This window comes from Scyliorhinus canicula, chromosome 17, assembly GCF_902713615.1.
Source record: "Scyliorhinus canicula chromosome 17, sScyCan1.1, whole genome shotgun sequence".
NCBI classification, from domain to species: domain Eukaryota; kingdom Metazoa; phylum Chordata; class Chondrichthyes; order Carcharhiniformes; family Scyliorhinidae; genus Scyliorhinus; species Scyliorhinus canicula.
In genome coordinates, this window is record NC_052162.1 from 102,300,780 (window position 1) to 102,327,613 (window position 26,834).

Below are 26,834 nucleotides of genomic sequence, written 5' to 3' on the forward strand. Positions count from 1 at the left end.
AATATTTCAGCATTTCTTGAGGTAATTTCTGATGGCAAAGATCGATATTAAACTCAGCGTTAAGAAAGGAAACACAAATAAGCTACATAAGGAATTATAGGAGCTGCTGCTGTTCCAGATTTTGCAGGGGGCTTTGACTGGAACAGTGAGTGGGAGTGAATGTGACATGGTGGCAACAGGGGAGGGGCAGCAGTAAAGTGGTTGAACATTTGGTGCTTATGGTCCAACGGTCTGTCGTTCTACAAGCTCACCGGTCACTATTCTTCATGCTGCCCAATCCCAGCCCTGCCTCCCATCCCCTGTCCTCTTCCCTCTAAGAGCTCCTCCAGAACTCACGGGCCTCACGGTAGCATGGTGGTTAGCATCAATGCTTCACCGCGCCAGGGTCCCAGGTTCGATTCCCGGCTGGGTCACTGTCTGTGTGGAGTCTGCACGTCCACCCTGTGTGTGCGTGGGTTTCCTCCGGGTGCTCCGGTTTCCTCCCAGAGTCCAAAGATGTGCGGGTTAGGTGGATTGGCCATGTTAAAATTGCCCGTAGTGTAAGGTTAATGGGGGGATTGTTGGGTTACGGGTATACAGGTTACGTGGGTTTAAGTAGGGTGATCATTGCTCGGCACAACATCGAGGGCCGAAGGGCCTGTTCTGTGCTGTACTGTTCTAAAAACTTGCCCAGTGTCCCTCCCTCAATATGCCTTTCTCAAACAGCTGGAGTGTTCTGCTGCTCCTCCAGCATCCTGGGTGCTACCAGATCCAGTGGTGCCTCTGCCAGTGCGCTCTGAGCCCAGAGTCCCCTCCAGTCCTCTCAGAGCCCAGCTCACCCCCTCCCCAATGTTCCCAGATCCGGGGTTCCCTCTCCCATTCACCCCAGGAAGCGGGGATTTCCCCAGCACTCCCGGATGCAGCTACGCCCCCAGGGTTGGCAGATTCCAGGAAGCGCCTGGAGGCCGCGCGGGAGGCTGTGTATCTAGCTGGCCTCTCCTTGGTGTGAACCTGCTGGTGGGTCAGCAGATGGGAGGAGCGGGTGAAGCCCTTCCCGCACACGGAGCAGGTGAATGGCCTCTCCCCGGTGTGAGTGCGCTGGTGTCTCAGCAGGGTGGAGGACTGGGTGAAGCCTTTCCCGCAGAGTGTGCACAGGAAAGGCCTGTCGCCGGCATGCACTCGCTGGTGCCTCAGCTGGTTAGACATCTGAGTGAAACCCTTGCCACAGACAGTGCAGCGGAAGGGCCGCTCCCCCGTGTGGATGTGTTGGTGCGTCAGGAGGTGGGAGGACTGCGTGAATCCCTTCCGACAGACTGAGCAAGTGAAGGGCCGCTCCCCGGTATGAACAGGCCGGTGGGTCAGCAGGTGGGAGCTGCGGGTGAAGCGTTTTCCACACACCGGGCAGCTAAAGAGTCTCTCGCCTGTGTGACTGCGGCGATGAGTCTCCAGCTCGGACGGGTAGTTGAATCCCTTCCCGCAGTCTGCACACTTGTAGGGCTGCTGGCCTGTGTGGCTGCGCATGTGGATCTTGAGGTTGGACGAGCGGCTGAAAGCACAATCACACAATGAGCACAGGAACGGCTTCTCGCCACTGTGAACTCCCCGCTTCCCTTCCATCTTCTCTGGCAAATGATATTCCTCTCCCAATGCATTGAGCGACTCCGGCAAATCTCGGTGCAATGTCTGGCTGGTGCTCGATGCCTGCAAATCCAAATGTTCCATATTCCTGCAAATAGAGGGAAAGACAAATTTACCCGGCATCCTTCATAATCTGAAGAACATGTTCTTACACAATTTACACCTAATAGAGTATTTTAAAAATATTGTCAGCATTGCGGTATCTTTAGGAACAGAAGACTTGGGAACATAGGAACAGGTGTCGGCCATTCAGCCCCTTGAGCCTCCCCGCCATTCAATGAGATCATGGCTGATCTGTAGCCTAACTTCAGATGGATGTCTTTGGCCCATGTACCTCAATATTTTTGCTTAACAAAAATGTATCTATAGCATATTCAAAATTTATAACAGATCTTGCAGGGATAATCCAGGTAAATATAGACCGGTGAGCCTGACATTAGTGGTAGGGAAGCTGCTGGAGAAGATACTGAGGGATAGGATCTATTCCCATTTGGAAGAAAATGTGCTTATCAGTGATAGGCAACATAGTTTTGTGCAGGGGAGGTCATGTCTTACCAACTTAATAGAATTCTTTGAGGAAGTGACAAAGTTGATTGATGAGGGAAGGGCTGTATATGTCATTTACATGGACTTCAGTAAGGTATTTGATAAGGTTCCTTATAGGCTGATGGAGAAAGTGAAGTCTCATGGGGTCCAGGGTGTACTAGCTAGATGGATAAAGAACTGGCTGGGCAACAGGAGACAGAGAGTAGTAGTGGAAGGGAGTTTCTCAAAATGGAGAACTGTGACCAGTGGTGTTCCACAGGGATCCGTGCTGGAACCACTGTTGTTTGTGATGTACATAAATGATCTGGAGGAAGGTATAGGTGGTCTGATTAGCAAGTTTGCAGATGACACTAAGATTGGTGGAGTAGCAGATAGTGAAGGGGACTGTCAGAGAATACAGCAGAATATAGATAGATTGGAGAGTTGGGCGGAGAAATGGCAGATGGAGTTCAATCCGGGCAAATGCGAGGTGATGCATTTTGGAAGATCCAATTCAAGAGCGAACTATATGGTAATTAAAAAGCCCTGGGAAAAATTGATGTACAGAGAGATCTAGGTGTTCAGGTCCATTGTACCATGAAGGTGCACAGGTCGATAGAGTGGTCAAGAAGGCATACGGCATGCTTTCCTTCATTGGAAGGGGTATTGAGTACAAGAGTTGGCAGGCCATGTTACAGTTGTATAGGACTTTGGTTTGGCCACATTTGGAATACTGCGTACAGTTCTGGTTGCCACATTACCAAAAGGATATGGATGCTTTGGAGAAGATGCAGAGGAGGTTCACCTGGTATGGAGGGCGCTAGCTATGAAGAGAGGTTGAGTATATTAGGATTATTTTCATCAAAAAGACGGAAGTTGAGGGAAGACCTCATTGAAGTCTACAAAATCATGAGAGGTATAGACAGGGTGGATAGCAAGAAGCTTTTTCCCAGAGTGGGGGACTCAATTACTAGGGGTCACGAGTTCAAGGTGAGAGAGGAAAAGTTTAAGGGAGATATGCGTGGAAAGTTCTTTACGCAGAGGGTGGTGGATGCCTGGAACACATTGCCAGCGGAGGTGGTAGAGGCGGGCACGATAGCGTCATTTGAGATGTATCTAGACAGATACATGAATGGGCAGGGAGCAGAGGGATACAGATCCTTAGAAAATAGGTGACAGTTTTAGATAGAGGATCTGCATCGGCGCAGGCTGGGAGGGCCGAAGGGCCTGTTCCTGTGCTGTAATTTTTCTTTGTTCTTTGTTCTAGCATCAATTGCCGTTTGTGGAGGAATGTTCCAAATCACTACCACCTTTTGCATGAAGAAGTTCTTCTTAACATCTCTCCTGAAAGATCTGGCCCTAATTTTCAGACTATTCTCTCCCGATCCAATTCTAGAATCTCCAACCAGTGGAAATAGTTTATCTTTACTTACCCTGTCTTTTCCTGTTAATATCTTGAAGACTTCGATCAGATAACCCCTTTGTCCTGAATGGTGTTGAGCTTCTTGAGTGTTGTTGAAGCTGCACTCATCCAGGCAAGTGAGGGATATTCTGTGACTTGTGGACAGGCTTTGGGGGAGGAGGGTGTCAGGAGGTGAGTTACTTGCACTGGCAGATGTTTGCCTTCCATTTTTCTTTTAATTTTTTCAATTAAGGGACAATTTAGCGTTGCCAATCCACCTACTCTGCACATCGTTGGATAGTGGGGGTGAGACCCATGCAGACACGGGGAAAATGTGCAAACTCCACATGGACAGTGACCCGGGGCCGGGAACAAACCTGGGTCCTCGTGCCGTGAGACAGCGGTGCTAACCACTGTGCCACCGTGCTGTCTTAGATGTTTGCCTTTCAGAAGGTGGGGAAGAAAAACAGTGCAGCTCTGCCAAAGTTCAGTGTTAGGGTTGCTGCTTCTTTTGATGTACACAAATGACCTGGAGATTGGAATATGGAGGAAACATTCAGAAGAGCCTCTGCTCCGACATTTGGAAAAGTGAGAAAATTCCAAAACGATAAGAAAGTACGTACAGCAAACAGACAAATAGAATGAGAAGCAGAATATCAGCTAGAATTGGAGGAAGAGGGGTGATATATTTTGACAGAAGACATAGGGCGGCGACGAATAGAAAGAATATACAGTCATGAAGGTTACCAGTCAAGAAAGAGAACGGAGGGCGCATTGGTAGAGGTCAAAGAGAGTAGTTATTGGCGATACGGGGACACATTGAAACAATGACTATTGAATGTGCTGGCATGCGTTGAGCTGTTATTGAAGGTGCTGTCAAACATTGAGAGAGGGATATTGAAGGTACTGGCACACATACTGAGTGAGTGGATATTGACAGTGTGGATATTGCAAATACTGGCAAACACGGAGAGAGTGGATACTGAAGGCGCTGGCACACATTGAGTGCACTAAGAAGTCTAATGACAGCAGCTGAAAGTCCAACAGGTGTAAAGAAAAAAGAACAAAGAAAATTACAGCACAGGAACAGGCCCTTCGGCCCACCCAGCCTGCGCCGATCCAGATCCTTTTATCTAAACCTGTTGCTTATTTTCCAAGGATCTCCTTCCCTCTGTTCCCCACCCATTCATTTATCTGTCCAGATTCATCTTAAATGATGCTATCATGCCCGCCTCTACCACCTCCGCTGGCAAAGCGTTCCAGGCACCCACCACCCTCTGCGTAAAAAACTTTCCACGCACATCTCCCTTAAACGTTCCCCCTCTCACCTTGAAATCGTGACCCCTTGTAATTGAAACCCCCACTCTCGGAAAAAGCTTGTTGCTATCCACCCTGTCCATACCTCTCATAATTTTGTAGACCTCAATCAGGTCCCCCCTCAACCTCCGTCTTTCCAACGAAAACAATCTTAATCTACTCAACCTTTCTTCATAGCTAGCACCCTCCATACCAGGCAACATCCTGGTGAACCTCCTCTGCACCCTCGCTAAAGCATCCACATCCTTCTGGTAATGTGGCAACCAGAACTGCATGCAGTATTCCAAATGTGGCCTAACCAAAGTCCGATACAACTGTAACATGACCTGCCAACTCCTGTACTCAATACCCCGTCCGATGAAGGCAAGCATGCTGTATGCCTTCTTGACCACTCTATCGACCTGCGTTATCACCTTCAGGGTACAATGGACCTGAACTCCCAGATCTCTCTGCACATCAATTTTCCCCAAGACCCTTCCATTGACCATATAGTCCGCTCTTGAATTAGATCTTCCAAAATGCATCACCTCGCATTTTCCTGGATTGAACTCCATCTGCCATTTCTCTGCCTAACTCTCCAATCTATCTATATTTTGCTGTATTCTCTGACAGTCCTCCTCGCTATCTGCAACTGCACCAATCTTATTATCATCTGCAAACTTGCTCATCAGACCATCTATACCTTCGTCCAGATCATTTATGTATATCACAAACAACAGTGGTCCGAGCACGGATCCCTGTGGAACACCACTAGTCACCTTTCTCCATTTTGAGACACTCCCTTCCACCACTACTCTCTGTCTCCTGTTGCCCAGCCAGTTCTTTATCCATCTAGCTAGTACACGCTGAACCCCATACGACTTCACTTTTTCCATCAACCTGCCATGGGAAACTTTATCAAACGCCTTACTGAAGTCCAATATATGACATCTACAGACCTTGCCTCATCAATTAACTTTGTCACTTCCTCATAAAATTCTATTAGGTTTGTAAGATATGACCTTCCCTGCACAAAACCATGCTGCCGATCAGTGATAAGTCTATTTTCTTCCAAATGTGAATAGATCCTATCCCTCAGTATCTTCTCCAACAGTTTGCCTACCACTGACGTCAAGCTCACAAGGTCTATAATTCCCTGGATTATCCCTGCTATCCTTCTGAAACAAAGGGACAACATTAGCAATTCTCCAGTCCTCCGGGACGTCACCGTGCTCAAGGATGCTGCAAAGATATCTGTTAAGGCACCAGCTATTTCGTCCCTCGTTTCCCTCAGTAACCTAGGATAGATCCCATCCGGTCCTGGGGACTTGTCCACCTTAATGCCTTTTAGAATACCCAAAACCTCCTCCTTCCTTATGCCGACATGACCTAGAGTATTTAAACATCCATCCCTAGCCTCAACATCCGTCATGTCCCTCTCCTTGGTGAATACTGATGCAAATTATTCATTAAGAATCTCACTCATTTCCTCTTGACTCCATAAATTCCCTCTTTTGTCTTTGTGAGTGGGCCAATCCTTTCTCTAGTTACCCTCTTGCTCTTTATATACAAATATAAGGCTTTGGGATTTTCCATAACCCTGTTAGCCAAAGATATTTCAGAACCCCTTTTAGCCCTCTTTATTGCGCGTTTGAGATTTGTCCTACTTTCCCGATATTCCTCCAAAGCTTCATCAGTTTTGAGTCGCCTCGATCTTATGTATGCTTCCTTTTTCATCTTAGCTAGTCTCACAATTCCACCCGTCATCCATGGTTCCCTAATCTTGCCATTTCTGTCTCTCATTTTCACAGGGACAGGGACATAGAACATAGAACATGGAACGATACAGCGCAGTACAGGCCCTTCGGCCCACGATGTTGCACCGACATGGGAAGTCAAAAACTAAAGGCCATCTAACCTACACTATGTCCTTATCATCCATATGCTTATCCAATAAACTTTTAAATGCCCTCAATGTTGGCGAGTTCACTGCTGTTGCAGGTAGGGCATTCCACGGCCTCACCACTCTTTGCGTAAAAAACCTACCTCTGACCTCTGTCCTATATCTATTACCCCTCAATTTAAGGCTATGTCCCCTCGTGCTAGCCACCTCCATCCGCGGGAGAAGGCTCTCACTGTCCACCCTATCTAACCCTCTGATCATTTTGTATGCCTCTATTAAGTCACCTCTTAACCTTCTTCTCTCTAACGAAAACAACCTCAAGTCCATCAGCCTTTCCTCATAAGATTTTCCCTCCATACCAGGCGACATCCTGGTAAATCACCTCTGCACCCATTCCAAAGCTTCCACGTCCTTCCTATAATGAGGCGACCAGAACTGTACGCAATACTCCAAATGCGGCCGTACCAGAGTTTTGTACAGCTGCAACATGACCTCATGGCTACGGAACTCAATCCCTCTACCAATAAAGGTCAACACACCATAGGCCTTCTTCACAACCCTATCAACCTGGGTGGCAACTTTCAGGGATCTATGTACATGGACACCGAGATCCCTCTGCTCATCCACACGACCAAGAATTTTACCATTAGCCAAATATTCCGCATTCCTGTTATTTTTTCCAAAGTGAATCACCTCACACTTCTCTACATTAAACTCCATTTGCCACCTCTCAGCCCAGCTCTGCAGCTTATCTATGTCCCTCTGTAACCTGCAACATCCTTCCACACTGTCTACAACTCCACCGACTTTAGTGTCGTCTGCAAATTTACTCACCCAACCTTCTGTGCCAATGACAAACAGCAACGGCCCCAGAACAGATCCTTGTGGTACGCCACTCGTAACTGAACTCCATTCTGAAAATTTGCCATCAACCACCACCCTCTGTCTTCTTTCAACTAGCCAATTTCTGATCCACATCTCTAAATCACCCTCAATCCCCAGCCTCCGTATTTTCTGCAATAGACGACCGTGGGGAACCTTATCAAACGCTTTACTGAAATTCATATACACCACATCAACTGCTCTACCCTCGTCTACCTGTTCAGTCACCTTCTCAAAGAACTCGATAAGGTTTGTGAGGCATGACCTACCCTTCACAAAACCATGCTGACTATCCCTAATCATATTATTCCTATCTAGATGATTATAAATCGTATCTCTTATAATCCTCTCCAAGACTTTACCCACAACAGACGTGAGGCTCACCGGCCTATAGTTACCGGGGTTATCTCTACTCCCCTTCTTGAACAAAGGGACCACATTTGCTATCCTCCAGTCCTCTGGCACTATTCCTGTAGCCAATGATGACATAAAACTCAAAGCCAAAGGCTCAGCAATCTCTTCCCTGGCTTCCCAGAGAATCCTAGGATAAATCCCATCAGGCCCCGGGGACTTATCTATTTTCACCTTGTCCAGAATTGCCAACACTTCTTCCCTACGCACCTCAATGCCATCTATTCTAATAGCCTGGGTCTCAGCATTCTCCTCCACAACATTATCTTTTTCCTGAGTGAATACTGACGAAAAGTATTTATTTAGTATATCGCTTATCACCTCAGCCTCCACACACAACTTCCCACCACTGTCCTTGACTGATCCTACTCTTACCCTCGTCATTCTTTTATTCCTGACATACCTATAGAAAGCTTTTGGGTTTTCCTTGATCCTACCTGCCAAAAACATGTCTGTCCTGCACTCTAATCAACCTTTCCTTAAAAGACTCCCACATTTCAAATGTGGATTTACCCTTAAACAGCTGCTCCCAATCCACATTCCCTAGCTCCTGCCGAATTTTGTTATACTTGGCCGTTCCCCAATTGAGCACTCTTCCTTTAGGACCACTCTCGTCTTTGTCCATGAGTATTCTAAAACTTACGGAATTGTGATCGTTATTCCCAAAGTAATCACCGACTGAAACTTGAAATGAAATGAAAATGAATGAAAATGAAAATCGCTTATTGTCACGAGTAGGCTTCAATGAAGTTACTGTGAAAAGCCCCTAGTCGCCACATTCCGGCGCCTGTCCGGGGAGGCTTTTACGGGAATCGAACCGTGCTGCTGGCCTGCTGGGTCTGCTTTAAAAGCTAACGATTTAGCCCAGTGAGCTAAACCAGCCCCTAACCAACTTCAACCACCTGGCCGGGATCATTTTGGGCAGCACGGTAGCATGGTGGTTAGCATAAATGCTTCACAGCTCCAGGGTCCCAGGTTCGATTCCCGGCTGGGTCACTGTCTGTGTGGAGTCTGCACGTCCTCCCCGTGTGTGCGTGGGTTTTCTCCGGGTGCTCCGGTTTCCTCCCACAGTCCAAAGATGTGCAGGTTAGGTGGATTGGCGATGCTAAATTGCCCGTAGTGTCCTAAAAAGTAAGGTTAAGGGGGGGGGGGGGGGGGGGGGGGGTTGTTGGGTTACGGGTATAGGGTGGATACGTGGGTTTGAGTAGGGTGATCATTGCTCGGCACAACATTGAGGGCCGAAGGGCCTGTTCTGTGCTGTACTGTTCTATGTTCTATTCCCCAATACCAGGTCCAGTATGGCCCCTTCCCAAGTTGGACTATTTACATACTGCTCTAAAAAACTCTCCTGGATGCTCCTTACAAATTCTGCTCCATCTACACCTCCAACACTACATGAGTCCTATTCAATGTTGGGTAGTTAAAATCTCCTATCACAACTACCCTATTGCTCCTGCATTGTTCTTTAATCTGTCTACATATTTGTACCTCTACTTCACGCTCACTTTTGTGGGAGGCCTGTAGTAAAGTCCCAACAATGTTACTGCACCCTTCCTATTTCTTAGCTCTACCCATATTGCCTCAGTGCTCGAATCCTCCATCGCGCCCTCCTTAATCACAGCTGTGATATCATCTCTGACTAGTAATGCAACTCCTCCACCCCTTCTACCTCCCTCTCTATCCCTCCTGAAGCACCTATACCCTGGGATATTTAGTTGCCAGTCCTGCCCTTCCCTCAACCAAGTCTCAGTAATACCAATATCATCATATTCCCAGGTACTAATCCAAGCCCTAAATTCATCTGCCTTACCTGCTACACTTCTTGCATTAAAACAAATGCACCTCAGACCACCTGTCCCTTTGCGTTCATCATCTATTCCCTGTCTACTCTTCCCCTTAGTCACGTTGAGTTTATTATCTGGAACCTTACTGGCTTTAGTTACTGCCTCTTTACTGACCTCTAACTTCCTAATCTAATTCCCATCCCCCTGCCACATTAGTTTAAAACCTTCTCCAACAGTGTTAGCAAAAGCACACCCTAGGACATTGGTTCCAATCCTGCCCAGGTGTCGACCATCCGATTTGTAATTGTCCCACCACCCCCAGAACCGGTTCCAATGTCCCACAAATCTGAACCCCTCCCTCCTGCACCATCTCTCAAGCCACGTATTCATTCTGTCTATTCTTGAATTTCTACTCTGACTGTCTCGTGGGACTGGTAGCAATCCTGAGATTACTACCTTTGAAGTCCTACTTCTTAACTTATCTCCTAACTCCCTAATTTCTCATTGTAGGACCTCATCCCGTTTTTTACCTATATCGTTGGTGCCTATATGCACCACGACAACTGGCTGTTCAGCCTCCCCCTTCAGTATGTCCTGCAGCCGATCTGAGACATCCCTGACCTGTGCACCCGGGAGGCAACATACTATTCGGGAGTCTCGTTTTCGACCACAGAAACGCCTGTCTACTCCCCTTATGATTGAATCCACTATGACTATAGCCCTGCCAGTCTTTTTCCCACCCTTCTGTGCAGCAGAACCAGCCATGGTGCCATGTTCGAATCACTAGCTTTTGGAGCGCCGCTCCTTGATCAGGTGAGTGATGAGTGGATATTGAAGGAGCTGGCTCACATTGAGACTGGATGATGAAGGCACAGGGACACATTGAGAGAGTGGATATTGAAGGAGCTGGCTCACATTGAGACTGGATGATGAAGGCACAGGGACACATTGAGAGAGTGGATATTGAAGTCACTGGGACACATTGAGAGAGTGGATATTGAAGGAGCTGGCTCACATTGACATTGGATGATGAAGGCACTGGGACACATTGAGAGAGTGGATATTGAAGGAGCTGGCTCACATTGAGACTGGATATTGAAGGCACTGGGACACATTGAGAGAGTGGATATTGAAGGCACTGGGACACATTGAGAGAGTGGATATTGAAGGAGCTGGCTCACATTGAGACTGGATATTGAAGGCACTGGGACACATTGAGAGAGTGGATATTGAAGGCACTGGGACACATTGAGAGAGTGGATATTGAAGGCACTGGGACACATTGAGAGAGTGGATATTGAAGGCACTGGGACACATTGAGAGAGTGGATATTGAAGGCACTGGGACACATTGAGAGAGTGGATATTGAAGGCACTGGGACACATTGAGAGAGTGGATATTGAAGGCACTGGGACACATTGAGAGAGTGGATATTGAAGGCACTGGGACACATTGAGAGAGTGGATATTGAAGGCACTGGGACACATTGAGAGAGTGGATATTGAAGGTGCTGGGACACATTGAGAGAGTGGATATTGAAGGCACTGGGACACATTGAGAGTGTGGATATTGAAGATGCTGGCACACATTGAGAGAGTGGATATTGAAGGCACTGGTACACATTAAGAGAGTGGATATTGAAGGTGCTGGTACAAGGACTACCGGTGGCGGCTCTTTCTAGAGCCCAAAACGGAAATTTTTCGACGTCTCCCGGTGGGAGAAGGTGTGCTGATCGACTTTCCCTGCAGTTCATGACTCGAACTCGGAGTGGAAAGCGGGAAAAAACGGCAGCAGCTCCCCAGAAAAAACGGGGGAAGGAATCCAAGATGGCGGCCGGCGGAGCTCCAGAGGAGTGGAAGCAGTAGGCCCAGGAGCAACAAGCTGCTCTCCTGCGCTGTTTTGCAGATTTCAAGGCTGAGGTACTGAGCTCTCTGCAGGAAACGAACAAAAGGCTCTCGGAGATTCAGACGACCCAGGGTGCTGCCATCAAGGAGTTGCAGACGCAGGCCACTGAACGAGAGGAGGAGGCCGGGATCCTCGTGAGTAAGGTGGAGGGACACGAGGCACTCCACAAGAAGTGGCAGGACCGCTTCGAGGAGCTTGATCACCGCATGAGGCGGAAAAATCTGCGGATCTTGGGCCTTGCGGAGGGGCTTGAGGGGTCGGACCTGACAACCTACGTGGCTACGATGCTGAACTCGCTAGTGGGGGCCGGGTCTTTCCATCTTCCCTTGGAGCTGGAGGGAGCACACAGAGTACTGGCAAGGAGGCCTAAGGAGAATGAACCCCCGCGTGCGGTGCTGGTGAGGTTCCACCGGTTCAGTGATCGGGAGTGTGTGCTGTGCTGGGCCAAGAAGGTGAAGAGCAGCAACTGGGAGAATAGGGTAGTACGGATCTACCAGGATTGGAGTGCGGAGGTGGCTAAGCGACGGTCCGGGTTTAATCGGACGAAAGAGGTGCTTTACAAGAAGATGATAAAGTTCGGAATGTTGCAGCCTGCGCGCCTGTGGGTAACTTATTCGGACCGGCATTATTATTTTGATTCCCCGGAGAAGGCGTGGGCCTTCGTGCGGACGGAGAAACTGGACTTGAACTAGGGGTTGTGGGGTCGGTTGTAATACTTTATTGCTGGATTCTGCTGTTGCTGTGTTCTCTTCTTCTGTACTTTTGCAATTTTGATATGGTTATTTATGGGGGTGTTGTCCTGTTATGTTTTTTGCTGTGGGGCATTGTTTGAGTTTTGTATCTTGCGGGGAGGGTTTGTTGTATTCTATGTCGGGTTGGGGGTATGGAGTGGGGCTGGTATTTGGGAGCTGCGTCAGAAGGGTGTGGTGGAGCAGTGCGAAAGCGTGGGCTTTCCTCTGGTTTCCCGCGCTGCGGGGCTGGGGGGTGGAGACGATGACGGGGGGAGGCGGGGCCTTAACTGGTTCTTCCCCGCGCTGGAGCGGTGCCTGGAGGAGGGATAGGATGGGGGATGATCCCACTTTGGGAGGGGTCGGGTTATTGGCGGGAGTTTCCGGGGTCAGCAGAAGTTTGCTGACCCACGGAAGTCCAATGGAGGACGGTTCGCGGCTAGGAGGGTTCCTAGCCTGGGGGGGAGGGAGGGGGGTAAAAGGAGAATACCGGGTTGCTGCTGGCAGGGTCAGGAAGGGGCTGGTGGGGGCCGGGGGGACAGACGTGAGGTGTTGTCACTGTGGGGACTGGGCGGGCAGGGGGTGCTGGCCTGGGGCGGGCAGTCGTCGGGCTATGGCTAGTCGACAGGGGAGGGGGGCGGGACGCCCTCTGATTCGGTTGGTCACCTGGAATGCGAGAGGATTGAATGGGCCGGTGAAGTGGTCGAGGGTACTTGCTCATCTGAGGGGGCTAAAGGCAGATGTGGCAATGCTTCAGGAGACCCACCTGAAGGTGGCGGACCAGGTCCGTCTGAGGAAGGGGTGGGTGGGGCAGGTTTTCCACTCTGGGTTGGATGTGAAGAACCGGGGAGTGGCGATCCTGGTGGGGAAAAATGTGTCGTTTGAGGCATCGGAGGTGGTGGCGGATAAGGGGGGTAGGTATGTTATGGTTAGGGGCAGGCTACAAGGAGAGGTCCCAGATCTAGAGGCAGGAGGTCTGATCATGGGGGGGGGGGGGGGGACTTCAATATGGTGTTGGATCCTTCACTGGATCGGTCCAGCTCTAGGACGGGTAGGAGGCCGGCGGCGGCCAAGGTACTGAGAGGGTTTATGGACCAGATGGGTGGGGTGGATACATGGAGGTTTGTGAGGCCGAGGGCACGGGAGTACTCTTTCTTCTCCTATGTACATAGGGTCTACTCTCGGATAGACTTCTTCGTGGTGAGTAGGGGACTGATTCCGAGAGTGGAGGAGGCCGATTCGGCCATTGCAATCTCCGACCACGCTCCGCATTGGATAGAGTTGAAGATGGGGGAGGTGCGGGACCAGCGCCCGTTGTGGCAGATGGATGTGGGGTTGTTGGCGGAGGAGGAGGTGTGTAGGAGGGTCCGGGCAAGTATTGAGGGGTACTTCGAGGTGAATGATACGGGGGAGGTTCAGGTGGGGATGGTCTGGGAAGCCCTGAAGGCAGTGATTCGTGGGGAGCTGATATCCATCCGGGCACACACGGAGAGGAGCGAGAGGAGTGAGAGGGATAGACTGGTGGGAAAGATGCTGGAGGTGGACAGGAGGTATGCAGAGGCACCAGAGGAGGGACTGTTGGGGGAGAGGCGCAGCCTGCAGGCTAAATTTGATTTGCTGACCACTAGAAAGCCGGAGGCGCAGTGGAGGAAGGCACAAGGGGCAGTGTACGAACATGGTGAAAAGGCGAGTAGGATGCTGGCTCATCAGCTCCGCAAGCGGGATGCGGCAAAGGAAATTGCTGGAGTGAGAGACAAGAGTGGGAATGTGATGCGGAAGGGGGTAGAGGTGAATGAGGTCTTCAAGGACTTTTACGGGGAACTGTACCGGTCGGAGCCAACGGGGGAGAGGAGGGGAATGAAGAGGTTCCTCGACGGGCTTTCTCTCCCGAAGGTGCAGGAGGAGCAGGTGGAGGGGTTGGGGGCGCCGATTGAGCTGGAGGAGCTGGTTAAGGGGATCGGGCAGATGCAGTCAGGGAAGGCACCGGGGCCGGATGGGTTCCCGGTGGAATTTTATAAAAAGTTTGTGGACCTAGTGGGCCCCTTGCTGGTGCGGACACTTAATGAAGCGTGGGAAGGGGGGACTTTGCCCCCGACGATGTCGCGGGCGATGATCTCGTTAATCTTAAAGAGGGACAAGGACCCCCAGCAGTGTGGTTCATACAGGCCCATATCTCTCCTCAACTCCTCAACGTAGATGCCAAGGTGCTGGCACAAATCCTGGCCACCAGGATAGAGGACTGTGTGCCAGGGGTTGTACACGAGGACCAGACAGGGTTTGTGAAGGGAAGGCAGCTGAATACGAATGTGCGGAGATTGTTGAATGTCATCATGATGCCGGCGATTGAGGGGGAGGCAGAGATAGTGGTGGCGCTGGATGCAGAGAAGGCCTTCGATAGAGTGGAGTGGGGGTACTTATGGGAGGTGTTGGGGAGGTTTGGATTTGGTGAAGGGTTTATTAGATGGGTGAGGCTCCTATATGAGGCCCCGATGGCGTGCGTGGCCACGAATGGGAGGAGGTCGGAGTACTTCCGGCTTCACCGAGGGACCAGGCAGCGTTGCCCCCTGTCCCCCTTGTTGTTTACATTGGCAATCGAGGTGTTGAGGGATTCAGAGAGGTGGAGAGGTTTGGTGCGAGGTGGGGAGGAACATAGGGTGTCGTTGTGTGCCGATGACCTGTTACTGTATGTGGCGGACCCGGTGGGAGGGATGCCGGGGGTGATGGAGCTGCTAGCTGAGTTTGGGACCTTTTCAGGTTATAAACTAAATTTAGGCAAGAGTGAGGTGTTTGTGATGCACCCTGGAGACCAGGAGGAAGGAATCCGCTTAGGCGGACAGGGGAGAGTTTTAGGTACCTGGGGGTGCAGGTGGCCAGGGACTGGGGGACTCTTCACAAACATAATTTCATCTGACTTGTAGATCAGATGGAGGAGGAGTTCAAGAGGTGGGACATGCTGCCATTGTCGTTGGCGGGGAGGGTGCAGTCCGTCAAAATGACGGTGCTTCCGAGGTTCTTGTTCCTCTTTCAGTGCCTGCCCATCTTTATCCCCAGGGCCTTCTTTAGGAGAGTGACTAGCAGTATCTTGAGCTTTGTGTGGGCACATGGGACTCCGAGAGTGAAGAGGGTTTTCCTGGAGCGAGGGAGGGATAGAGGTGGGCTGGCGCTGCCCAACCTTTTGGGGTACTATTGGCGGCCAATGTGTCAATGGTGCGTAAATGCGTGATGGAGGGGGGAGGGGCGGCGTGGAAAAGAATGGAGATGGCGTCATGTAGAGGTACGAGCCTGGGTGCCATGGTAACGGCGCCGTTGCCGCTCTCCCCTAAGAGGTATACCACGAGCCCGGTGGTGGCGGCGGCCCTAAGAACCTGGGGACAGTGGAGACGGCATAGGGGAAACAGGGGGCTCGATGGAGGCTCCATTGGGTGGCAATCATCGGTTCATCCCGGGGAACAAGGATGGGGGATTTAGGGGGTGGCAAAGGGTGGGCATCAGTAAATTGAGGGAGCTGTTTATTGGCGGGAGGATTGCGGGCCTGGGGGAACTGGAAGATAAATTTGGGCTTCCCCAAGGGAACATGTTCAGATATTTGCAGGTAAAGGCGTTTGCTAGGCGACAGGTAGAGGGATTCCCTTTGCTGCCCTCGCGGGGAACGATGGACAGAGTGCTTTCGGGGGAGTGGGTCGGAGAGGGGAAGGTGCCTGACATTTATAAGGTAATGCAGGAGGTGGAGGAGTCGTCAGTGGAGGAGCTGAAGGCTAAATGGGAGGGGGAACTTGGGGAGCAGATAGAGGACGGGATTTGGGTGGATGCCTTGGAGAGTGTCAACTCTTCCTCTTCATGTGCGAGGCTTAGTCTCATCCAATTTAAGGTGCTGCACCGGGCCCACATGTCCGGGACTAGGATGAGTAGGTTCTTTGGGGGTGAGGACAGGTGCACCAGGCGTTCGGGGAGTCCAGCGAATCATGCCAATATGTTCTGGGCATGCCCGGCACTGGAAGATTCTGGAAGGGGGTGGTGGGGACGGTGTCGAGGGTGGTTGGATCCAGGGTCAAACCAGGGTGGGGACTCGCGATTTTCGGAGTTGCAGTGGAGCCGGGAGTGCAGGAGGCGAAAGAGGCCGGTGTCCTGGCCTTTGCGTCCCTAGTAGATCGGCGGAGGATCTTGCTGCAGTGGAAGGATGCGAGGCCCCCCAAGTGTGGAGACCTGGGTCAATGACATGGCAGGATTTATAAAGTTGGAAAGGGTCAAATTTGCCCTGAGAGGATCAGTACAAGGGTTCTATAAACGGTGGCAGCCTTTTCTGGACTTCCTGGCTCAAAGATAGGTATCTTGGTCAATAGCAGCAGCAACCCAGGGGTGGGGGGGGGGGGGGGGGGAGAGAGAGAGAGAGAGAGAGAGAGAGAGAGAGAGAGAGAGAGAGAGAGAGGAGGGTGGGGGGGGAGAGGCGTTCCTTATTATAGTTTCTATATTTTTTCGCTACGGTTATGTAACTTAACATTGTGTTAACTTAAGTTGTTGTTAATATGTTGGGCTGTTCATTGAGGAGGGGCGAAGGTTCATGATTGTTGTCATTGCTGTTATCGTTGGTATTTTAGTATGGTTTGATGTTGTATCAATTCAAAATTTTTCAATAAAAATTATTTTTTTTAAAAAGGTGCTGGTACATGTTGAGAGTGGATATTGAATGTACTGGAACACATTGAGAGAGTGGATATTGAAGGTAATGGGACAGATTGAGAGAGTGGAATTAGAAGGTGCTGACACACATTGAGAGAGTCAATTTTGAAGGTGCTCTCAATAAATGAATGAGTGGATATTGAAGGTGCTGGCACACATTGAGAGAGTGGATAGTGAAGGTAATGAGACACGTTGAGCGAGTGGATTTAGAAGGTGCTGACACACATTGAGAGAGTCAATTTTGAAGGTGCTCGCAATAAATGAGTGAGTGGATATTGAAGGTGCTGGCACACACTGAGAGAGTGGTTATTAAAGGTTCTGGCACATATTGACGGTATGGATATTGAAAGTGCTGGCACACATTAAGAGAGTGGATAGTGAAGGTAATGGGACACGTTGAGTGAGTGGATATAGAAGGTGCTGACACACATTGAGATTGTAGATAATGAAGTTGCTGGCACACATCGAGCGGATATTGAAGGTGCTGGCACACATTGAGATTGTAGATAATGAAGTTGCTGGCACACATCGAGTGGATATTGAAGGTGCTGGCACACATTGAGATTGTAGATAATGAAGTTGCTGGCACACATCGAGTGGATATTGAAGGTGCTGGCACACATTGAGAGTGGATATTGAAGATACTGGGTCACTTCACACATTGAGAGAGTGGATGTTGAAGGTGCTGGCACATGTTGAGAGAGTGGATATTGAAGGTGCTGGCACACGTTGAAAGAGTGGATATTGAAGGTGCTGGCACACGTTTAGAGAGTGGTTATTGGAGATACCGGCACACATTAAGAGAGTGGATATTGCAGGTGCTGGCACACATTGAGAGAGTGGATATTGAAGGAATTGGCATACAATTGAGAGTGGATATTGAAGGTTCTGGGAAACATTGAATACAGGTACAGTTACTGGTATTCTTTGAAAATGTGGATTTTGAAGGTGCTGGCACACATTGAGAGTGTGGATATTGAAGGTGCTGGGACACATTGAGAGAGTGGATATTGAAGGTGCTGGGACACATTGAGAGAGTGGATATTGAAGGTGCTGGCACACATTGAGAGAGTGGATATTGAAGGTGCTGGCACACGTTGAGAGTGGATATTGAAAGTGCTGGAATACATTGGCAGCACGGTAGCATGGTGGTTAGCATAAATGCTTCACAGCTCCAGGGTCCCAGGTTCGATTCCCGGCTGGGTCACTGTCTGTGCGGAGTCTGCACGTCCTCCCCCTGTGTGTGTGGGTTTCCTCCGGGTGCTCCGGTTTTCTCCCACAGTCCAAAGATGTGCGGGTTAGGTGGGTTGGCCATGCTAAATTGCCCGTAGTGTCCTTAAAAAAGTAAGGTTAAGGGGGCGGGGGGTTGTTGGGTTACAGGTATAGGATACATGGGTTTGAGTAGGGTGATCATTGCTCGGCACAACATCGAGAGCCGAAGGGCCTGTTCTGTGCTGTACTGTTCTATGTTCTATTGAGAGAGTGGATATTGAATGTCCTGGAACACATTGAGAGAGTGGATATTGAAGGTGCTGGCACACATTGAGAGAGTGGATATTGAAGGTGCTGGCACATGTTGAGAGAGTGGATATTGAAGGTACTGGCACACGTTGAGAGAGTGGATATTGAAGGTGCTGGCACACATTTAGAGAGTGGTTATTGAAGATACCGGCACACATTAAGAGAGTGGATATTGCAGGTGCTGGCACACATTGAGAGAGTATCCACTCTCTCAATGTGTGTCAGCACCTTCTAAATCCACTCGCTCAACGTGTCTCATTACCTTCACTATCTACTCTCTCAATGTGTGCCAGCACGGTAGCATGGTGGTTAGCATAAATGCTTCACAGCTCCAGGGTCCCAGGTTCGGTTCCCAGCTGGGTCACTGTGTGTGCGGAGTCTGCACGTCCTCCCCGTGTGTGCGTGGGTTTCCTCCGGGCGCTCCGGTTTCCTCCCACAGTCCAAAGATAGATCATAGAACATAGAACATTGATCACAGTACAGCACAGAACAGGCCCTTCGGCCCTCAATGTTGTGCCGAGCCATGATCACCCTACTCAAACCCACATATCCACCCTATACCCGTAACCCAACTCCCCCCTTAACCGTACATTTATTAGGACACTACGGGCAATTTAGCATGGCCAATTCACCTAACCCGCACATCTTTGGACTGTGGGAGGAAACCGGAGCACCCGGAGGAAACCCACGCACACAGGGGGAGGACGTGCAGACTCCACACAGACAGTGACCCAGCCGGGAATCGAACCTGGGACCCTGGAGCTGTGAAGCATTTATGCTAACCACCATGCTACCCTGCTGCCCCAAAGATGTGCGGGTTAGGTGGATTGGCCATGCTAAATTGCCCGTAGTGTCCTTAAAAGTAAGGTTAAGGCGGGGGTTGTTGGGTTACGGGTATAGGGTGGATACGTGGGTTTGAGTAGGGTGATCATTGCTCGGCACAACATCGAGGGCCGAAGGGCCTGTTCTGTGCTGTACTGTTCTATGTTCTATTGAGAGAGTGGATATTGAAGGTGCTGGCACACATTGAGAGAGAGGATATTGAAGATTCTGGGTCGCATTGAGAGAGTGTATATTGAAGGTGCTGGCACACATTGAGTGGATATTGAAGGTGCTGGCAAACATTGAGAGAGTGGATATTGAAGATTCTGGGTCTCATTCAGAGAGTGGATATTAAAGGTGCTGGCACACATTAAGAGAGTGGATATTGAAGGTGCTGGCACACATTAAGAGAGTGGATAGTGAAGGTAATGAGACACGTTGAGCGAGTGGATTTAGAAGGTGCTGACACACATTGAAAGAGTCAATTTGAAGGTGCTGGCAATAAATGAGTGAGTGGATATTGAAGGTGCTGGCACACAGTGAGAGAGTGGATATTGAAGATTCTGGGTCGCATTGAGAGAGTGTATATTGAAGGTGCTGGCACACATTGAGTGGATATTGAAGGTGCTGGCAAACATTGAGAGAGTGGATATTGAAGATTCTGGGTCTCATTCAGAGAGTGGATATTAAAGGTGCTGGCACACATTAAGAGAGTGGATATTGAAGGTGCTGGCACACATTAAGAGAGTGGATAGTGAAGGTAATGAGACACGTTGAGCGAGTGGATTTAGAAGGTGCTGACACACATTGAAAGAGTCAATTTGAAGGTGCTGGCAATAAATGAGTGAGTGGATATTGAAGGTGCTGGCACACAGTGAGAGAGTGGTTATTGAATGTCCTGGAACACATTGAGAGAGTGGATAGTGAAGGTAATGGGACAGATTGAGAGTGGTTATTGAAGGTGCTGGCACACGTTGAGAGTGTGGATATTGAAGATACCGGCACACATTAAGTGAGTGGATATTGAAGATGCTGGCACACATTGAGTGGATATTGAAGGTGCTGACACACATTGAGAGAGTGGATACTGAAGATTCTAGGTCTCATTGCGAGAGTGGATATTCAAGGTGCTGACACACATTAAGAGAGTGGATATTGAAGGTGCTGGCACACATTAAGACAGTGGATAGTGAAGGTAATGAGATACGTTGAGCGAGTGGATTTAGAAGGTGCTGACACACATTGAAAGAGTCAATTTTGAAGGTGCTGGCAATAAATGAGTGAGTGGATATTGAAAGTGCTGGCACGCATTAAGAGAGTGGATAGTGAAGGTAATGGGACACGTTGAGTGAGTGGATATAAAAGGTGCTGATACACATTGAGAGTGTGGATATTTAAGGTTATGGGACACATTGAGAGAGTGGATATTGATGCGACCAGCTCGCATTGAAAGTGTAGATATTAAAGGTGCTAGCACACACAGATAGTGGATATTAAAGATCCTGGCACACATTGAGATTGTAGATAATGAAGTTGCTGGCACACATTGTGAGTGGATATTGAAGATGCTGGGTCACATTGAGAGTGGATATTGAAGATACTGGGTCACATTGAGAGAGTGGACATTGAAGGTGCTGGTACATATTGAGAGAATGGATATTGAAGGAATAAGCACACAATTGAGAGTGGATTTTGAAGGTTCTGGCAACAGTAAATACAGGTACAGTTACTGGCATTCTTCGAAAATGTGGATATTGAAGTTGCTGGCACATTTTGAGAGTGTGGATTTTGAAGGTGCTGGCACACATTGAGAGTGTGGATATTAAAGGTGCTGACTCACATTGAGAGAGTGGATATTGAATGTCCTGGAGCACATTGAGAGTGTGGACAGTGAAGGCCCTGGCACACATTGAGAGTGTGGATATTAAAGGTGCTGGCTCACATTGAGAGAGTGGATATTGAATGTCCTGGAGCACATTGAGAGTGTGGACAGTGAAGGCCCTGGCACACATTGAGAGTGTGGATATTGAAGGTGCTGGCACACATCGAGAGTGTGGATATTAAAGGTGCTGGCCCACATTGAGAGAGTGGATATTGAATGTCCTGGAGCACATTGAGAGTGTGGACAGTGAAGGCCCTGGCACACATTGAGAGTGTGGATATTAAAGGTGCTGGCACACATTGAGAGAGTGTGGATATTGAAGTGCGACTGTGTGGAAAAGAGTGCGTCTACTCGAGATGCCGGCCCGACGATCGGTGGGCACCGATCGCGGGACAGTCCCCTCCCGAGCACGGTCGTGGTGCTCGATCCCCGATCCGCCCCCCCTAGGCCCCACACTTACCTGGCGCGCCATGTTCACGACGGCAGCGACCAGGTGTGGTTGCCGCCGTCATGAACAGGTCGGGAACGGCAGGACGCTCGGCCCATCCGGGTCGGAGAATCGTCGGTCGGCGTGAAAAACGGCGGCCCGCGTTTCTCCGAGCGGCATGTTGGAAAACCGGACACGCCATTTTGGGGGGGACCTCCCGCTATTCTCCCACCCATTGTGGTTGCGGAGTGTGGATATTGAAGGTGCTGGTACATACTGAGAGAGTGGATACTGAAGGTGCTGGCACACATTGAGAGAGTGGATACTGAAGGTGCTGGCACACATTTAGAGTGTTGATATTGATGCGACTAACCCCCATTGAAAGTGTAGATGTTGAAGGTTCTGGCCCACACAGAGAGTGGATATTGAAGATACTGGCACTTATTGCGAGTGTGGATTTTGAAGGTGCTGGGACACATTGAGAGAGTGAATATTGAAGGTGCTGGCACACGTTGAGAGTGGACATTGAAGGTGCTGGAATTTTTTGAGAGAGTGGATATTGAAGGTGCTGGCACACATTAAGAGAGTGAATATTGAAGATACCGGCACACATTGAGAGAGTGGATATTGAAGATACCGGCACACATTGAGAGTGGGGATTTGAAGATACCAGCACACATTAAGAGAGTGGATATTGAAGGTGCTGGCACACATTGAGAGAGTGGATATTGAAGGTGTTGGCACACATTGAGAGAGTAGATATTGAAGATTCTGGGTCTCATTGAGAGAGTGGATATTAAAGGTGCTGGCACACATTGAGAGAGTGGATATTAAAGGTGCTGGCACACATTAAGAGAGTGGATATTAAAGGTGCTGGCACACATTAAGAGAGTGGATATTGAAGGTGCTGGCACACATTAAGAGAGTGGATAGTGAAGGTAATGAGACACGTTGAGCGAGTGGATTTAGAAGCTGCTGACACACATTGAAAGAGTCAATTTTGAAGGTGCTGGCAATAAAGGAGTGAGTGGATATTGAAGGTGCTGGCACACATTGAGAGAGTGGATATTAAAGGTTCTGGCACATATTGACGGTATGGATATTGAAAGTGCTGGCACACATTAAGAGAGTGGATAGTGAAGGTAATGGGACACGTTGAGTGAGTGGATATAGAAGGTGCTGACACATATTGAGAGTGTTGATATTCAAGATACTGGCACTGAGAGTGTGGAAATTGAAGGTAATGGAACACATTGAGAGAGTGGATATTAATCCGACTAGCTCGCATTGAAAGTGTAGATATTAAAGGTGCTTGCACACACAGATAGTGGATATTAAAGATACTGGCACACATTGAGATTGTAGATAATGAAGTTGCTGGCACACATCGAGCGGATATTGAAGGTGCTGGCACACATTGAGAGAGTGGATATTGAAGGTGTTGGCACACATTGAGAGAGTGGGTATTAAAGGTGCTGGCCCACATTGAGAGAGTGGATATTGAAGGTGCTGGCCCACATTGAGAGAGTGGATATTGAAGGTGCTGGCACACATTAAGAGAGTGGATATTAAAGGTGCTGGCACACATTAAGAGAGTAGATATTGAAGGTGCTGGCACACATTAAGAGAGTGGATAGTGAAGGTAATGAGACACGTTGAGCGAGTGGATTTAGAAGGTGCTGACACACATTGAAAGAGTCAATTTGAAGGTGCTGGCAATAAATGAGTGAGTGGATATTGAAGGTGCTGGCACACAGTGAGAGAGTGGTTATTGAATGTCCTGGAACACATTGAGAGAGTGGATAGTGAAGGTAATGGGACAGATTGAGAGTGGTTATTGAAGGTGCTGGCACACGTTGAGAGTGTGGATATTGAAGATACCGGCACACATTAAGTGAGTGGATATTGAAGATGCTGGCACACATTGAGTGGATATTGAAGGTGCTGACACACATTGAGAGAGTGGATACTGAAGATTCTAGGTCTCATTGCGAGAGTGGATATTCAAGGTGCTGACACACATTAAGAGAGTGGATATTGAAGGTGCTGGCACACATTAAGACAGTGGATAGTGAAGGTAATGAGATACGTTGAGCGAGTGGATTTAGAAGGTGCTGACACACATTGAAAGAGTCAATTTTGAAGGTGCTGGCAATAAATGAGTGAGTGGATATTGAAAGTGCTGGCACGCATTAAGAGAGTGGATAGTGAAGGTAATGGGACACGTTGAGTGAGTGGATATAAAAGGTGCTGATACACATTGAGAGTGTGGATATTTAAGGTTATGGGACACATTGAGAGAGTGGATATTGATGCGACCAGCTCGCATTGAAAGTGTAGATATTAAAGGTGCTAGCACACACAGATAGTGGATATTAAAGATCCTGGCACACATTGAGATTGTAGATAATGAAGTTGCTGGCACACATTGTGAGTGGATATTGAAGATGCTGGGTCACATTGAGAGTGGATATTGAAGATACTGGGTCACATTGAGAGAGTGGACATTGAAGGTGCTGGTACATATTGAGAGAATGGATATTGAAGGAATAAGCACACAATTGAGAGTGGATTTTGAAGGTTCTGGCAACAGTAAATACAGGTACAGTTACTGGCATTCTTCGAAAATGTGGATATTGAAGTTGCTGGCACATTTTGAGAGTGTGGATTTTGAAGGTGCTGGCACACATTGAGAGTGTGGATATTAAAGGTGCTGACTCACATTGAGAGAGTGGATATTGAATGTCCTGGAGCACATTGAGAGTGTGGACAGTGAAGGCCCTGGCACACATTGAGAGTGTGGATATTAAAGGTGCTGGCTCACATTGAGAGAGTGGATATTGAATGTCCTGGAGCACATTGAGAGTGTGGACAGTGAAGGCCCTGGCACACATTGAGAGTGTGGATATTGAAGGTGCTGGCACACATCGAGAGTGTGGATATTAAAGGTGCTGGCCCACATTGAGAGAGTGGATATTGAATGTCCTGGAGCACATTGAGAGTGTGGACAGTGAAGGCCCTGGCACACATTGAGAGTGTGGATATTAAAGGTGCTGGCACACATTGAGAGAGTGTGGATATTGAAGTGCGTCTGTGTGGAAAAGAGTGCGTCTACTCGAGATGCCGGCCCGACGATCGGTGGGCACCGATCGCGGGACAGTCCCCTCCCGAGCACGGTCGTGGTGCTCGATCCCCGATCCGCCCCCCCTAGGCCCCACACTTACCTGGCGCGCCATGTTCACGACGGCAGCGACCAGGTGTGGTTGCCGCCGTCATGAACAGGTCGGGAACGGCAGGACGCTCGGCCCATCCGGGTCGGAGAATCGTCGGTCGGCGTGAAAAACGGCGGCCCGCGTTTCTCCGAGCGGCATGTTGGAAAACCGGACACGCCATTTTGGGGGGGACCTCCCGCTATTCTCCCACCCATTGTGGTTGCGGAGTGTGGATATTGAAGGTGCTGGTACATACTGAGAGAGTGGATACTGAAGGTGCTGGCACACATTGAGAGAGTGGATACTGAAGGTGCTGGCACACATTTAGAGTGTTGATATTGATGCGACTATCCCCCATTGAAAGTGTAGATGTTGAAGGTTCTGGCCCACACAGAGAGTGGATATTGAAGATACTGGCACTTATTGCGAGTGTGGATTTTGAAGGTGCTGGGACACATTGAGAGAGTGAATATTGAAGGTGCTGGCACACGTTGAGAGTGGACATTGAAGGTGCTGGAATTTTTTGAGAGAGTGGATATTGAAGGTGCTGGCACACATTAAGAGAGTGAATATTGAAGATACCGGCACACATTGAGAGAGTGGATATTGAAGATACCGGCACACATTGAGAGTGGGGATTTGAAGATACCAGCACACATTAAGAGAGTGGATATTGAAGGTGCTGGCACACATTGAGAGAGTGGATATTGAAGGTGTTGGCACACATTGAGAGAGTGGATATTGAAGATTCTGGGTCTCATTGAGAGAGTGGATATTAAAGGTGCTGGCACACATTGAGAGAGTGGATATTAAAGGTGCTGGCACACATTAAGAGAGTGGATATTAAAGGTGCTGGCACACATTAAGAGAGTGGATATTGAAGGTGCTGGCACACATTAAGAGAGTGGATAGTGAAGGTAATGAGACACGTTGAGCGAGTGGATTTAGAAGCTGCTGACACACATTGAAAGAGTCAATTTTGAAGGTGCTGGCAATAAAGGAGTGAGTGGATATTGAAGGTGCTGGCACACATTGAGAGAGTGGATATTAAAGGTTCTGGCACATATTGACGGTATGGATATTGAAAGTGCTGGCACACATTAAGAGAGTGGATAGTGAAGGTAATGGGACACGTTGAGTGAGTGGATATAGAAGGTGCTGACACATATTGAGAGTGTTGATATTCAAGATACTGGCACTGAGAGTGTGGAAATTGAAGGTAATGGAACACATTGAGAGAGTGGATATTAATCCGACTAGCTCGCATTGAAAGTGTAGATATTAAAGGTGCTTGCACACACAGATAGTGGATATTAAAGATACTGGCACACATTGAGATTGTAGATAATGAAGTTGCTGGCACACATCGAGCGGATATTGAAGGTGCTGGCACACATTGAGAGAGTGGATATTGAAGGTGTTGGCACACATTGAGAGAGTGGGTATTAAAGGTGCTGGCCCACATTGAGAGAGTGGATATTGAAGGTGCTGGCCCACATTGAGAGAGTGGATATTGAAGGTGCTGGCACACATTAAGAGAGTGGATATTAAAGGTGCTGGCACACATTAAGAGAGTGGATATTGAAGGTGCTGGCACACATTAAGAGAGTGGATAGTGAAGGTAATGAGACACGTTGAGCGAGTGGATTTAGAAGGTGCTGACACACATTGAAAGAGTCAATTTTGAAGGTGCTGGCAATAAAGGAGTGAGTGGATATTGAAGGTGCTGGCACACATTGAGAGAGTGGATATTAAAGGTCCTGGCACATATTGACGGTATGGATATTGAAAGTGCTGGCACACATTAAGAGAGTGGATAGTGAAGGTAATGGGACACGTT

General features: G+C 48.9%; 1 protein-coding gene across 1 annotated transcript in view; it reads right to left on the reverse strand.

The window, feature by feature from the left end:
- Positions 1 to 538: 538 nt before the first annotated feature.
- LOC119952106 (zinc finger protein OZF-like) overlaps positions 539 to 26,834 on the reverse strand; it is a 162,512-nt gene continuing 136,216 nt past the window's right edge. Inside the window, exon 4 of the mRNA XM_038775672.1 lies at positions 539 to 1,705. Within this exon, the coding sequence (XP_038631600.1) occupies positions 742 to 1,705 (964 nt within the window). The 3' untranslated portion in view covers positions 539 to 741. The remainder of the gene's footprint in view (positions 1,706 to 26,834) is intronic.